The sequence below is a fragment of the Macrobrachium nipponense genome, chromosome 13 (genome assembly GCF_015104395.2).
Source record: "Macrobrachium nipponense isolate FS-2020 chromosome 13, ASM1510439v2, whole genome shotgun sequence".
NCBI classification, from domain to species: Eukaryota; Metazoa; Arthropoda; class Malacostraca; order Decapoda; family Palaemonidae; genus Macrobrachium; species Macrobrachium nipponense.
Genome location: NC_087206.1, coordinates 69232282 through 69248502, shown reverse-complemented (window position 1 = coordinate 69248502; position 16221 = coordinate 69232282). Strand labels below are relative to the sequence as shown.

The window sequence follows — 16221 nt, the reverse complement described above, 5'->3', positions numbered from 1 at the left end:
TTTTAGAAGAATACTAAATCCAAATAAATTTACTTTACTTTAAAAAAAAATGTCAGAAATGCAGTCAGTTGTTATATATGTTAAACATTGAAATTTTACATTTATAAACAAAAAATTTCCTTTTCTGAATGAGATGTTACGTACGAAAAATACAAGATCCATTTCAATATATATAATTTTTTTTATACATTTATATATATATTATATATATATATATATATATATATATATGATATATATATATATATATATATATGTATATATATATATAAATATATATATATATATATATATATATATATATACAATATATAATATATATATATATATATATATATATATCTTATATATATATATATATGTCTCTGTGTGTGTATGTATGTATGAGTATATAGAAACCGTCATTTGTTGATATATATTGCACAAAATATGACACCAAGTAAAACATCAACGTTTCTTTTGACATCGAGCCAATCTATTTCGCACACCTACTATGCATTTCAGGGCCGTGTCCAATGATTTTCGTTGATAAAATCCTACCGCACTCGGATATGGGTCACATTTTGGAAATGGGTATTTGAAGCCACAGCCTAATTGGCAAAAATATGCAGTAATGTCTAATTGTGAATAATAAAGGCACTTACCAGAATAAATATAAGAAATTGAAAGGGTAACTTAGCTAAATTTAGACGCACAGAGAGAGGCTAGTTGTGACGTGTACTATGACATCAGACGTAATACCCAGTAAACTTTCATTTCACAATAGTAAACATGCCGATAACAGGAGGAGGACAGCAGAGCATTCATACTTCAAAGCCAATCTGTTCTACTTGACTGCTGTCTGGTGCTTCACTAATGGCAGGGCCTGGCAAATTGTCCTCGTGGCTGCAAGACTGCTTTCGTGCTGCCTGTTTTTGCAGTATGCAATAAAGAAAAGAACCGCATGCGTCATACATTAATATTAACAGGTAAGTGGATAACAGATCATGCACAAACCACCAAATGATCAGACAGGAAGACTAAATTAAATTTTATAGGGGTCATACTTGAATGACGAGTTTGGAAAAAAAATGAGATATAAAAATATTTTGTTTATATTAATGTATTTCTAAATTTTCACAATAAGAATAAGAGATGACAGATTTTTTTTCTTGACTGCAAAACTATCTCACTGACTAGCTTCATCAACCATATTTAACATTTACCTATTCTACTGATCTCCTTATCTTATATATTATGTATATATATCTATATATATATATGTATATATATACTAGTATACTATAGTCGATATATACTGTACTTACACACACACACACACACACATTTATATATAAAGCTTCATTTATAAATTATGTGTATGTGCATGTATGTACTATATATGTCTAAGTTCATATATGTAAAGCATTTTATATTTCTCTCAAATATTCTACTCATACTCTTCCTTGATGTCGAAGTATGAATAATAACAATAATGATGATTATAATAATAACAACAATAATGATAATAACTGTGACGAATATTAATGTGATTATTATGACTTATAATATTATCAATTTCTTTTTGCATGAACGTGTGCGTAGAGAAACAAAGTATAACATTTAATGCATTTTTATTCACTGGCTAAATACTGGGTCTTTGTCCACACAGGCCCTACGACCGTGTGGCAAATTTCATGGGTATCACGTCGCTTTCTGTGAGGAAGATTGTTCACCGTAACAGATCAGTGATCTCACATGAGTCTGCCGGCGAAGTATTTATTTCCTATACCACAAGTCGTTTGATAATTTTACAGTGGGTGCCAATTTGTCGGTTTGTTCACGAGATATTTATTTTCTGCAAAAGCAAGTATTTACTGTTTAGAACCCTGATGACAGATTTGAAGACAGCCACCATAATCCCTGAAACAACCTCCGAGATGTGGGTGTGGCGGCTCCTGCAGATATGTTGGGATTTCAGATATAAAAAACGTCTCAACGAAAAGATGTATCTTGCAAAAAGAGTCCATTGATGTGGTTTGCCGACGGATCGGGGCTCTCCGGGCTCTGAAGCGCCATCGAGAAGATGGAATGGAGATAGTATATGTCGATGACGTGTTCACCACCAGAATGAGCCACAACAGAGAGTGGGTGGACACCGCACAACCTGCCACCAGTGCCACGCATAGCCGACAGGTACTACCTGGCGAGGGAGAGCGTTTCGTGGTGGTAGCAGCTGGCACAGCAAATGGATTTATTGAAGGTTCTTTCCTTTGTTATCCTGCAAAGAGTACAAGTGGCGATTACCACGGGGAAATGACAGGCGAGCTGTTCATACGCTGGTTAACAACGCAGCTTCTACCATTGCTGCCTGAACCATCAGTGTTGGTGCTCGACAACGCACCTTATCACAGCCAGCTATTAGACGAGTGTCGGTGTCCTACCACGGCCACCAAGAAAGCAGACCTTATTACCTGGCTTCAGAGTCGCCGAATCCCTGCCCCAGACGGTGCCACAAGACCTGAGCTGTTGATCATATGTCAACAGAACAGGCCAAAACCACTCGTACATCGTGGAACAAAACATAATTCGAGAGTGGTGGGGCCACGAGGTGGTGGGTCTGCCACCTGCCCACCCAGAGCTCAGTCCACTGAGCAAGTATGGGCGTGTATGAAAACGTCATGTGCATTCATCTTTACAGCGATTCACCCGGGCAGAGTTGCAGGCAAGACTGGAGGAAGCCAAAGTTTTGGCCAATGAAAGTGTTTGGGGTCTGCATGAAACGATCTCGAGCTTTGAGGAATGGGTATTGGTCAATGGACAACATTCAAGAGCCTGTTGGACCATCATTATAAACTTAGACAACGTGACGAGGATATAGAAGAACCTATACCTGGATGATGACTGATGATGAAAATTAAAAATTAAAAATTTTGGTTGTGTTCTCTATTTTCTTTTTTTCCTTTACTCATGTAGAAATATTGATTTCTGTATTTGTAACGAAACTTCTTTACTTATGGTCTGCTCAATGAGCAAGACTCCAGCATTCGAACAAGTTCTGTCTTAATCTTAAACAAACAACAGCATATGCTTTTACATAGTTTTATATTTTAATCTTTGTATAATTTTATTTCAGATTTCAGTTTTATGCAGTTCAGCAGAATAATTGGATTAATGGATTATGAAATTTATGTTATAGCCCAAGTGCTTAGACTATGAATGAATGAGTATCATATTGCGCTATAATGTAGTTATGCTTAAAGGAAATATATATATATATATATATATATATATATATATATATATATATATATATATATATATATATATGTATAAAGAGAGAGAGAGAGAGAGAGAGAGAGAGAGACTGTAAAGAGAGAGAGAGAGAGAAGAAGTATATAGGGTAGCTGTTGTGTCTTCATTCATAAAGTGGCTATACGACTGGAGTGTCTAGTAACTACGTCATACTACAGTAGAGTATCAATGAGTGGGAGGGCCTTCAGTAATGACGTCTACGTAGTCTCTCTCTGGGTGCGTCTAAATTTAGCTAAGTTACCCTTTCAATTTCTTAGATTTATTCTGGTAAGTGCCTTTATTATTCACATTAGACATTATTGCATATGTTTGCCAATTAGGCTGTGGCTTCAAATACCTATTTCCAAAATGTGACCCATATCCAATGTTTTGGTAGGATTTTATAGGCGAAAATCAATTGGACACGGCCAAGAAATGCATAGTAAGTATCTTTATTTTCTCGTTCAGTGAATCACTGATTGAACGTTAATGCTCCAACGCATACAAGCCAATCCTATTGAACAATAACGTCATAAAACGCCGAAGCAAGCAGTTAGCGGTCAAGCTTCGTCAGATGTTTTAAAGTTTCCCACTTTTGACCAAAATCAAGGACGCAGTTGTCGCCACTCCATGATCCTTGGTTGCAACGTTCACAGCAAAGCGTCTCTGCTGAGTCCGCACGCATTCCAGACTGCCAGTTAACGATTAATTTCACTTCGTCAGTGTACGGTCTCGGGTAACAGCGATAGTGCTTTGTAGAAGTGCGTTAACGATAGGACAACTGTGGTCAGGACCGTCAGGTTTGGTTGAGACTTCAGTCTCTTCCATTTGAAGAGCTCATTCTGTGCCTGTGAGTCTAGTGTGTCTTTTAACGTTGGCGAATAGAGTTTCGCTTCGATTGTGTTGATTTATAAAAATATATATAATATTTTTATCACGAGTTTTTCTCTTATTCAATAACTTTTATTACTTGAATGTAATGGTGTTTTGAACAGGCTTAATCTTAACAGTTGACTATTTAAGCTGATTTAACTCTGTTTTGAACTGACGGTATAGTGTTTTATGCTTATATTTTTGCTTGTTTAACCTTAATTTATGTGGACTTTTGTAACTTGTTTGAATGTATTTCATAGACTTAATTCTTTTTGTGGAAAAGATAACTCTAATTTTTTCTAGTTTATTTTAACAAATATTTTTAATGTGTAATATTGTGTACAACTTACGTCATCGTATAGCACCGATTCTATTTTACGCTCCTAGATTATAACTCGTGTAAGGCATTGATTATTAATTTTTTTATAGTATCAGATCTCTGATGATCCGAATAATATAATGTTCAGTCCCTCGAAAAATTTCATTTTCAAGATTTTATTTTGAAATTGCAAATATGACTGGTTGCAGTAGAAATATTATAAATAAATCCATACACTGTTCTAAAGTGCACTTAATATTTTCAGATATTCTTTACCACTTCGTGAACCAGACTTCGACTGCCAATATTCCAGTCAAGCCAAAATTCCAGTCAAAAGCTCTGAAAAATGTAGTCTTCAACTTAAACAAATTTGGCTTTAAGTAAACCAGGTAAGGTATACACTATAGTGTAAAAGTAAAGTGAACCATTTTTTTATCTACCTCCACCCCTGCAGGGACGGTGCCCCTGTAGGGGTGGAGCCCCCTCCCATGCCCTGTTTTACAGGTCTTATGACCTATGGACAGGTGCATGGGAGGTTGGGGGGGCGGGGTAAACTGACTTGAATCTAAGGTGGTAAGTTTCCTGAGAATAGTAATTTTAGAGGTTAACGGTCCTTGAGTTTTTCTTCTAACATTAATTATAAATTTAATTTTTTAGGAGTTTTCAAGTTTTAATAACTTTTTGAACAAAATATTGGTTATGCTTGTTAATGAGATAGTAGAAAAGTTTATGTACGGGAATAAATATTACATTTCATTGAAGGGGAATAAATATTACATTTCATTGAAGGGGAATAAATATTACATTTCATTGAAGGGGAATAAGTATTACATTTCATTGAAGGGGAATAAATATTACATTTCATTGTAGGGGAATAAATATTACATTTCATTGAAGGGGAATAAATATTACATTTCGTTGAAGGGGAATAAATATTACATTTCGTTGAAGGGGAATAAATATTACATTTCATTGTAGGGGAATAAATATTACATTTCATTGTAGGGGAATAAATATTACATTTCATTGTAGGGGAATAAATATTACATTTCATTGTAGGGGAATAAATATTACATTACTTGAAGGGGAATAAATAGTACATTTCGGTGAGGGGGAATAAATATTACATTTCGTTGAAGGGGAATAAATATTACATTTCATTGTAGGGGAATAAATATTACATTTCATTGTAGGGGAATAAATATTACATTTCATTGTAGGGGAATAAATATTACATTTCATTGTAGGGGGTAGAAAAGTATGTAGGGGAATAAATATTCCATTTCATTGGAGGGGAATATATTTTCATTTCAATTGAAGGAGAAAAATAAATACAATTTCATTGAAGGGGAACATAAATAATTACATTTCATTGAAGGAGAATAAATATTACATTTCATTGAAGGGGAATAAATATTACATTTCATTAAAGGAGAATAAATATTACATTTCATTGAAGGAGAATAAATATTAAATTTCATTGAAGGGGAATAAATATTACATTTCATTGAAGGGGAATAAATATTACATTTCAATTGTAGGTTGAATAAAAATATTACATTTCATGTAGGGGAATACATATTACTTTTTCATTGTAGGGGAATAAATATTACATTTCATTGTAGGGGAATAAATATTACATTTCATTGTAGGGGAATAAATATTAACTTAATCTTATGTTTTTCTTTATTCTAACTCTAAAAATATTTAACTTAACTTTTAAATTTTCAGTAGTAACTTCGCTTTACATTCACGTCTGGTGTTTTAATTTTGCAACTTAAATGGACGTTAACTTAATATTTTTGTTTGTTAAATTTAGCTTTATTTTTTTATAATTGTAAGGTTTAAAATTTTTTAAAAGTAAACTTTTGATGGTGTATTTTGAAATCTTTATGGTGTTTTGAAAACTTAATTTCATTTGTTAATAGTTCATTTGTTCATAGTCAAAATGTAAGTTACTTAAAATTTTTCTTAAAGTTTAAATAAATTTGGGTTGGCAATTCTGTTTTAATTAATATTTTGAATTTCCAGATTTAACTTTTAATGAGTTTTGAAAACTTAATTTATTTGTTCCTAGTTAAACACTTTTCAATTTGAATCTTATATATTCGTGATAATGTCAACAGTACAAAGAGCAGGCCTATATTTTTTATGAGACAGGCCTATGGTTTTATACAGTTACACATAGCCTACCAATAATGAGGTAGACACTAATAAAATGTTAAAAATCAGTTCTAGATTTTAACTCTATGACTTGAGATGAAATAAAACTTGTACAAGTTTGCTCATCAACTCTTGACAGTTTTGAAAATTTAAACAATCGTTCCTAAGGTCACTTCACTTGCTATCAGTTTAGGGGACTGCTGGTCCCGTGGTTTAATTCTGCATTGGAGAAGCTTTGGTCTATTGCAAGGGCTTAATTTCATCTAGAATAAATCTTATTTACCGACTTCATTTAGAATCTTAAAGGTCTTTATATTTGCAAGAAAGTATTTCTGCCGCAGATTTTTTTTTTTCAGCATGTTTCTCTGAACAGTTATTTGATGCAACGGATGAGACGACTGTTAAAGAACGCGAGTTTGTTGCTTTTACGTCGCTATATTTTTTAAAACTAGGTGAGAATAGAGCCTGTCATTGGCGAAGTCCTTTGCTTGTCAAAAGTTGTACTGTCTTAATTGTTCAAAAGTAATAGTATGATACTCCATCAGCCTTTGTAAACTAATCTTATTTTCTTACATTAAAATCCAACAAAATTTTTAGACTATTTTAAGGTATTAAACCTGGACCAGTTAGGATAGTTTTCATATCTCAAATCCCAGGTTTTTTAATTTGTAAAAATAGTCAAATGGTATGTGCCATTAATTGGTATTAAGGAAGTATTTAGTTATAATTTTTATTAATGTAAGACTGTTATTAGTTTTATGTTGAAATTTATGGTAAAAGGAAGAAAGCTGAAATTTGAAATTAGATTAATTGGTTTATAATTTAAATTAAATTGAATTAGTTTGAATGTTTCATTTGCCACTGTAAAGGACAAATACGAGAGAAAGCCTTTAGGTAATCTTATTTTGTATTTATTAGTTGAAACAAATTTGGTTTTAATAGCTGTTCAGCTAGTGCAACACATTATATTTAAGTTCAACATGTAAATGAAGGCATAAAATTTATTGTAAATAAAGTCCACTAAGAAAGCAGTTTTGAAAGATGATCACAGGCAAGAAACCATTTTTCCCGTCAAATAGTGCTTAATAGTAATTGCTCATAAGAGCTTAAGGGTGGTTTTTGTGAAATACTAAGTAGAATGTGTATCTGTATGTATACCAAAATAATTCTCCATTTACCAGCTGGAAACTTTTCTTAAAACGGAAAATATGAAGTACCAGAGTTGCTCTTTGATATTGAAACAAAATGCCAGCTTCCCCAAATAAGTGAAACGGTACTCCTCTCGGGTTATGCTGCGGTAATTACAGCATCTGTAGACATAAGATTGTCTATCAGCATCGCCCCCAACCCCAGCCTTTATAAACTGTATTGAGGTATGTAATTCAGGGGAGCAAATTGTGGTACACAAGACAAATGTGTTAAATCTAAAGGCCTGTCCACACGCGCGGGCTTGATCGGCGTGCTCCGGGGTTGACGGGCAAATTCTGGCGGGCTTACGGTGAATGTTGTCCACATTTGTGAGGCGATGGAGAGGTTGGCGTGCCCGACGATGCCAGTAGTGTGTTCAGTGCAGTACGATAAACATATTGTGTAGCATGATAATTGCTGTGTGTGTGATGAAAAAGAAGAAAAACGAGAGAATGTGGTGCAAAGAATGGCTCGTTAAAAGAAATGTATATAGTTAACGTACGTCTGCCAGGGTCGAAGCTAAATCACCACCATGGAGATTTTACTACAAGACCCATCGGGCAATTTGACGGTTTGCCCGTCAAGTGTGCCCGTTAGAGGGGAGGTCCGCCGATCAGGCCCAGTCATGTGGACAGGCCTTTAGTAAATTGTTCGCAACTTAAGAGTTCTAACATAAGCAAATTGTTTTAAATCTTGGGAAATAAATTAATAATTGACGGGTAAAGGAAAATTCTTTCCTAAACTCCAGAAGTTAACACCATTTAATGTCAACGGATCAGAAATGGAACCAAAAAAAGTTAGGTATGTATAAATACTTCATACCAAACGAACTCGCCCTAGCTGATCTTAATAGTCGGGTTAAAGACTATTGTCACAGCTATTGACGTCTGACCCAGATGTTTGACCCAGATGTTAACTAATCTAAAACTTAACCATGAGTGCCATCTCTATGATAACATCACCTTCCTTGGCTCCAACCTACATATATTAGAATATTCATGTTCCTTGGATATATCGCAAAAATTCTTTTGAGTAAGGCAAACTTGACATACGGTTTGATACAGTGCATTGGGTTTTATTACCAGACAAGTTGATGGAATCTTGGAATGGTTGAACAATTTTTTCACTCTTACGAATTTCAAACATAATTTGGTTGTAACTTAATCTCTTAAGCAGAAATACATTACCGAATTATCTTTTAGAGATGACTAAAGCTGGATGAGCAGGAAAAATAAATTTAGAAAATTTGATTATCATTCAGGGTTAGAAAGAACCAGAACAAATGGAGACTACAGACAAGAACGGGTAATTATAGGCAATAACTGCTCACGGACTGCAAGGGACGGTCCCGCGAATACCCAACCACTAGGGTTTGGGGCGTCACACTCACATCTATGCCGCTGTGTTTAGTACTAGCCCTGCGCACTGTGGGTTAGTCTCCCCTAAAATAACGGTAAAGTCTTAAGCTACCCAATACTATAAGAAATTAATTTCCAAAGAAATACCAGACGCTGCGTTACTACCTAGATCTACCCAGGAAGGCAGGATCACAAATCAGTCCTTAACCGATTGAGATTAAATATTAAAAGTTATGAAAATAGAACTGTCACCTGAGAGATGTAGCCTACCGTCCATAGAACAATAAATGTGGATACGTTACAAGTGCTTGCACATAACCATGCAATCGGGAAATTCCATTAAGTATTTGTGGTCTTGCCAATTATGGCAGCAGTAAATACAGTCATTTGATCGTGGATGAGGTTAGCTGCAGAAAAATTACAAGTTTAAAAAAAATTCGGTTAATTAAATTTAAGCCGAGTTTTCTTCCCTTCAGAGTCACTCTAGCCCAGTTTCTATGATACTTTTATGCCTTTTCAAAGCGAATGGTTTTATGCCTTTTCTTTTCAAAGCGAACGGAGGAGAGAGAGAGAGGAGAGAGAGAGAGAGAGAGAGAGAGAGAGAGAGAGAGAGAGAGAGAGAGAGGGGGGGGGGGGGGGGGGGGGGTGGGGGGTCGGTTCTGATTCATACGATGACGATACTCATGTCAGCCACGTAAGGGGTTAGGAGACTCCATTACATTTTCAATTGCTTAATATTAAGGCTTCAAAGAGTGTGCTTGTGACACCCATCATGAAGACAAAGCTTTACTCTTCCACCTATAACAAGCTTTCTTAGGATGTTTTTGAGGTGACCCGGTGGTAACAAGGTCACAAAAAAAAAAAAATGTCAATTTTGGCTAGGAAAAAAGTCATTTACTTTCTCTTTTTTTTTTTTCCAATTGGTTACCCGCCGTGTTGAAGTCACAGGGGAGGGAATTCACAATAATTCTTGGGGGCCATTATCATTATGAATATTTACAGTTGCTTGTTACTGTTTATAATGAAATCTCCAACGGGCTCGTACTAAAACGCTGCAAATGTGGATACATATGGGGTTAACACCCATGGGGATTACTATCTATGGTAGATCATTGTGACTTATTTAACTTTTTTTTTTTTTTGTTTTTTTTTCCTGTCACTTTTCTTTCAGTTTTTTTTTTTTTTTACTTAGATTGGTTTTTAGGTGATATCATTTACATCTCCAAAAGGCAGTCTCAAAACATCATCACAAATCTCCCGAATGGGGGGTTGTGCCGTCAGTGCACTTCATGGGGCGCACATGTAGTCATTACTAGGTTCTTTGCAGCGTCCCCTTCGCCCCCTAGCTGCAAACTACTTTCCTTCCTTTTACTGTACCTCCTTTTCATATTCTCTTTTCTTCCATCCTTACTGTCCACCCTCTCCTAACAATTGTTTTCTTAGTGCTCCTGCTTTGAGATTTACTCCTGTTACACTTTCAAATCTTTTACTGCTAATTTCCGTTTCAGCGCTGAATGGCCTTAGTTACCAATGCTTGGCATAATGCCAAAAATCTGTATAAATAAGAAAACAATCATCACCAATTCGTGCGAATGTCTTGATTTTCCAACACATAGTACTAATATTGTGGACTCAGGTTAACTCCTTCCTTACGAAGAGTAGCAACAATTATTAATGAGTGTTTGTTTGTAGTAAGGCACCTCTGATATTTAGTCAGTCGTGGAATGTAATCCATGGAAAGCCTGTTTGAAGCTAAGATATTTCATACAAATAATATATACACACAGAGGAGGGGTAATTATTAATTAATAAGTAGTTCGTATCCTCACAGGCCTTGAACCACCAGACACGAGAAACTAACGACGTTTAATGATAATACCTTAAACCATCCGGCTAACCAACTGATGGTTCAAGTTCTCGTGTCTAGCTGTTCAAGTCAGACATTTTTTATTTATGTTTCTAATAAGCTCATCTAAAAGTAAATTTTTTTTTTTTCTAAAGTCACCAGCAAACTACGTTTTATTATATAGCGGCACAATTAGTGTATTGATTAATAGAAGTACTTTTCTTTCCAGTCCTTCGTTGAGGCGTCTGGAATCATGCTGGATACTTCGGACGATCTGGCTGACAGCTTATGGTAAGTGAATGTTTTTGCAAGTCGGTATAATGTCAGGACGGTCTTATTTCTAGTCCAAGTTAAAGGTTAAGTATCTCTCAGTTTAACCAGACCACTGAGCTGATCAACAGCTCTCCCAGGGGGAATGGCCCGAATGATTAGAAATAGTCTTCCGTGACTAGGAACCATTGGTTTACCTAGCAACGGGACCTACAGCGTATTGCGAGATCCGAACTACATTCCATATTGTTTAGAAATGAATTTCTAAGCCACCAGAAATAAATTCCTCTGATACAACGTGGGGTGAGCGGGGAATCGATCTCGCAAACTACCGAGTCGGTGGGTGAGCTCGTAAACCACTTGTCCAATTAGGAAGTGTACAAGTGATGACATGAAAGAGAAATGATAAGTAGGGATGACATTACTCCCCGACTTCATAAATCAAAAAATCTTTTTTTTATTTTTCTGTTTTGTAGCTTTTTACCGAAAAGCAACGCTCCAATACTGCTTGACGCGATTACAATTTCACAGGCTATAGTAGATTCACATCACCGGTGCATCTGATGTCTAGGCCAGTCCGTTAAGACTCTCCTAATTGGCTGTTTTTGATAAGCCAATTCACGGAGCTGGAAACTCTCAGTCTCTCTCAAGAGTTCAGATAGGCAGGATGTATGCTCCACTTCTCCTGAGGGATACGTCTTTCAAAAAGCATCCCTCAAGAGATGTGGAACATCCATACTCCCTATATGAACTCTCGAAAGAGACTGAGAGTTTCCAGCCCTGTGATTGGCTTATCAACAGCCAATCAGGAGCGTCGTAAGGGACTGGCCTAGACATCAAATCCACGGCTGATGTGAATCTACTATAATAGTTTAAGCTGCGGAAGTTTCACTGGTATTCCAGTCTAATTTTAACGATGTGTTTGTAGAGTGACGGCGACAGAATACTTGCTATGAAATATGAGTGACACTTGTTTCGGTGCGTTTTGTTTTTCTGGCGTTTCATTGTACTCGTATTTTGTACCAGAAACATTCTTAGCTAAAGTGAACTTTGAGTGTATATAATAAAGTAGCCTGTAGGTAAAAATTAAGCACGATATACTTGATTGATGCATATATATTTACTATGAGATTCAGGGCCTCTGTAACACTGTTTTTTCGCAATAACTTTTTATCTATGCATTTCATAAATATAACGCTTATTCAGAATACATATTATATCAACACATAAATTTGAGTGTATTCTGCACTACGTAGGTTGAATAAATTTCGTACTATAATGTAAAAGTGACCTTTTTTGAAGACGGGCCAACTTACTCAGAGAAAAAGGTTTCGAACGCACTCGTTAACGTAACTTATGACATCATTCTTCCCTCTTTCTCGATGGATGATTGGCTATACGTAACGAAGGCTAAACCTCTGACAACAATGACATACAAATTTAAATACAAGCAAAGCAGTACACCTTTATGACTGTGGAACCTCTCCACTGATAATTGTCATAATAAACCAAACAACAAAATATGTTAATAATACAAAAACACTTCGATTATTAGTCTAACTCCCAAATAAGTTTCCAAAGAAATTACAGTCTACTTTATAGGTTACAATCAGATTGACAAGATGGTAGGGAATAGTTGGTAATTACCAAAAACCATAGTAGACAAGCTTGATTTGATAACTGCTATATCCAATGTCAAGCAATTTTTATTTATTGGCTATCTACCTATTTACTGAAAAAAATAGCCGGTACCGTATATGGCTTTAAAACCTTCACCAATAATTATCGTCAGAATGGTGACTTCATGAGGCTCCACCCACTTTCACCTCGTTTATAATTCAGGATAACACTGAAGGCTACCATGGGCATTGTTGGATAAGAAAAATTTAACTTCTGGCTATAAAAACTAATTTTCTCGAGTAGTTGTAAGAAGTGCTAAATGATCCTCAAGGATCCCAGCAGTTGGTCTAAACGTTTAATTCATGTATATTACTGCTATACTGTTGCGACACTACTACACGTATATTACTACGCTAGCACTGATACCCCCCCACATCTATGTATCGGTCCGCCATTCATAAAGTCTTTGGGTTTCAGAGCCGATGGAATTTCTGTCTGGTGGATGGGCGGGGCAACATTTAGTCAAAAGGTGTTTGTTTCCTTGCTTACGTAATGAATGTTTTTTCGACTCTTGGCTCGTAATCATTGGCCATGGCGTCGGCTAGATTATTTTTACTCTATAAAATTAAAACTATCGGGTTTAGGTTATTGATAATGCTGACAAAATTTGTGTGTGGTTGTAAAATATACACATGTCAACTTTCAGCTACATCCGATGCTTTGACAAGAGCAAAGTCCAAAAAACCGTGTTACAGAGACCCTGAATCTCATAGTAATATCTCGATAAGAATGTTTTTAAATAAAGAGATTAAGAGAGTAAATTTTTCTTTAAATATTTTTACGGGAAGAAAGAATACGAGTAATATCTATTTATTATTAGCAAAAGTGAAACTTCATTATATATAACAATAGTAGCTTTTGATAGAAATAACGCATAATATACTTTATTGATGCCTATGTATTAGTATTCAATAGTAATGTTTTTAGATAAAGAAATTACAAGGTTAAAGGTTAAATTTTTTCTTTTATACAGGAAAAAAAAACACGAGTAATATCTTATTTTATTATTAGCAAAACTGAACTTTATTATATATAAAAATAGTAGCCTTTAGATATAAATAATGCATAATATAATTTATTGATACCTATGTATTTAATATTCAATGATAATGTATTGAAATAAAGAAATTACGAGAGTAAAATTTTCAAAAGACCAAAGACCAAAGCCGTAAAGTAGCTCAGTGGCGTGATCGGTATGGTCTTGACCTGCCACCACGGTGGCCGTGAGTTCGATTCTCGGGCATTCCATTGAGGTGTCAGAGATGTGTATTTCTGGGTTTTGGGTAGAAGTTCACTCACGACGTGGTTCGGAAGTCACGTAAAGCCGTTGGTCCCGTTGCTGAATAACCACTGGTTCCATGCAACGTAAATCACCAAACAAACAAACAAACAAGAAACAGAATTGTTTCTCAAAATTATTAAAAACCAAAACATTTCTGAACGTTTAAAGGTTAAAAAAAAAAAAAAAATAGGAGATATCCCCTTTAATGTCATCCAGTATTCATCAAAGATCCAACTATGAGTAAAACCACCTTTATAGTTCTTGATGGAAAAAAAGTCCCAATTCGTCTACGAAACGGAAACCTTTTCAACGGCATTAGACTCCTCCCCCCACTCAAATCAGGAACCACAAAAAATAAACCAAACCTTTTATTTCAACTTTCCGACATCAGACACAACAAGTTTTTCACTTTCGCTTTTAGTTCAGTGGCCGGAACATTTTTCGTGCAATATTGAAAAAATGGAGAAATTCTGTCGCTGTCAACGATCGTTTCAACTTGAATTATGACACTGAAATGATACTGGTACTGATGAGAAGCGTAGATTTTCCTTTTGAGATTCGATATTTTAATGATCCAAATTCCTTCACCACTGTTCTTCCCCATTTCATTTCGTCATATAAGAAGACAATGAAAGCTTTGTACAGTGGAAGACCCTATTGCACTCAGATTACTCTGATATGGAGAGGGATGTATATAATTCTAAATGATACTTTTTTTTGGTCAAATAAGGCAAACCTTTTTTTTATCTTTTTTTTTATTGGGGGCTGGGGGGGGGGGGGGGGGGGTGTTGTCAAATAGACCAAAACCCTTATTTTTTGGTCAAATACACCAAATACTGCAAATAGACCAAACCCCCTTTTTTGGTCAAATAGGCCAAGTCATATTTTGGGGAAATAGACCAAACCATTTTTTTTTGGTCAAATAGACGAAATACCTTTTTTTTGGACAAATAGACCAAACCCCCAACCCTTTTTTTGTCAAATAAACAAAATTTTTTTTTTTTTTTTGTCAAATAGACCAAACTATTTCTTTGGTCAAATGGGGATCAAACCCACTTTTTTGGTCAAATAGACTAAACCCGTTTTTTTTTTGTCAAATAGACCAAACCTGTGGTCAAATGACGAAACTGTTTTTTTCGTCAAATGGACGACCTTTTTTTTGGTCAAATAGACCAAGCAACCCCTTTTTTTAGTCAAATAGACCAACCCCCCCCTTTTTTAGTCAAATAGACAAAAATCCCTTTTTTTTGTGTGTGTAAAATAGACCAAAGCCTTTTTTTTGTCAAATAGACCAAAAAATTTTGGGTCAAATAGACCAATTTTTTTTTTGGTCAAATAGACCAAACAATTTTTTTTGTCAAATAGACCATTTTTTTTTTTTTTATTTTTTTTTTTTTTTTTTGTCAAATAGACCAATTTTTTTTTTATTTTGTCAGATAGACCAAACCCTTTTTTTGGGCAAATAGACCAAAGTTTTTTGTTTGTTTTTGATTGTTTGTTTGTTTGTTTATTTGTTTTTTTGTGGTCAAAATAGACAAAAATAGATATCGTAACGTACTTCAAGTTGCTTTGGATACCTTCAAATGATGCTTTACGTGAGTTGAAATCTGAAAATTATGTTTATTCTTGGTTTATATTGATCTTCAATCTCCCGCCTTTCGTGTATAAATGAGATTAAGTACCATTAATAAAGATGGAATAATTAGCCTCCAATGTAGGGGAGACCGGGGTTAGTTGCATACAGGGGCAGGTTGATACACTGTCAACGTCTTCATCAAATGGAAATAGTTGGGGCCGAGGTTCTTCACACGATTAGGCGTCAGTATCAGCCTTATCCTCGTTGAGCGAAAGATAAGTTGATCACCTGTCTAAATATTTTGACCTTTCGTATTATTTTCATAGACCTTAATGAACTCGTTTTCATGCAAAATAGTGTGATTTTAAAAAATTTGTGTTTATGATTCATATG

The 16221-nt window shown here is 35.1% G+C and overlaps 1 protein-coding gene across 1 annotated transcript in view; it reads right to left on the bottom strand.

The window, feature by feature from the left end:
• Positions 1–2792: 2792 nt before the first annotated feature.
• Positions 2793–16221, bottom strand: part of LOC135225360 (uncharacterized) — an 81721-nt gene continuing 68292 nt past the window's right edge. The window contains exon 4 of the mRNA XM_064264692.1: positions 2793–2814. Within this exon, the coding sequence (XP_064120762.1) occupies positions 2793–2814 (22 nt within the window). The remainder of the gene's footprint in view (positions 2815–16221) is intronic.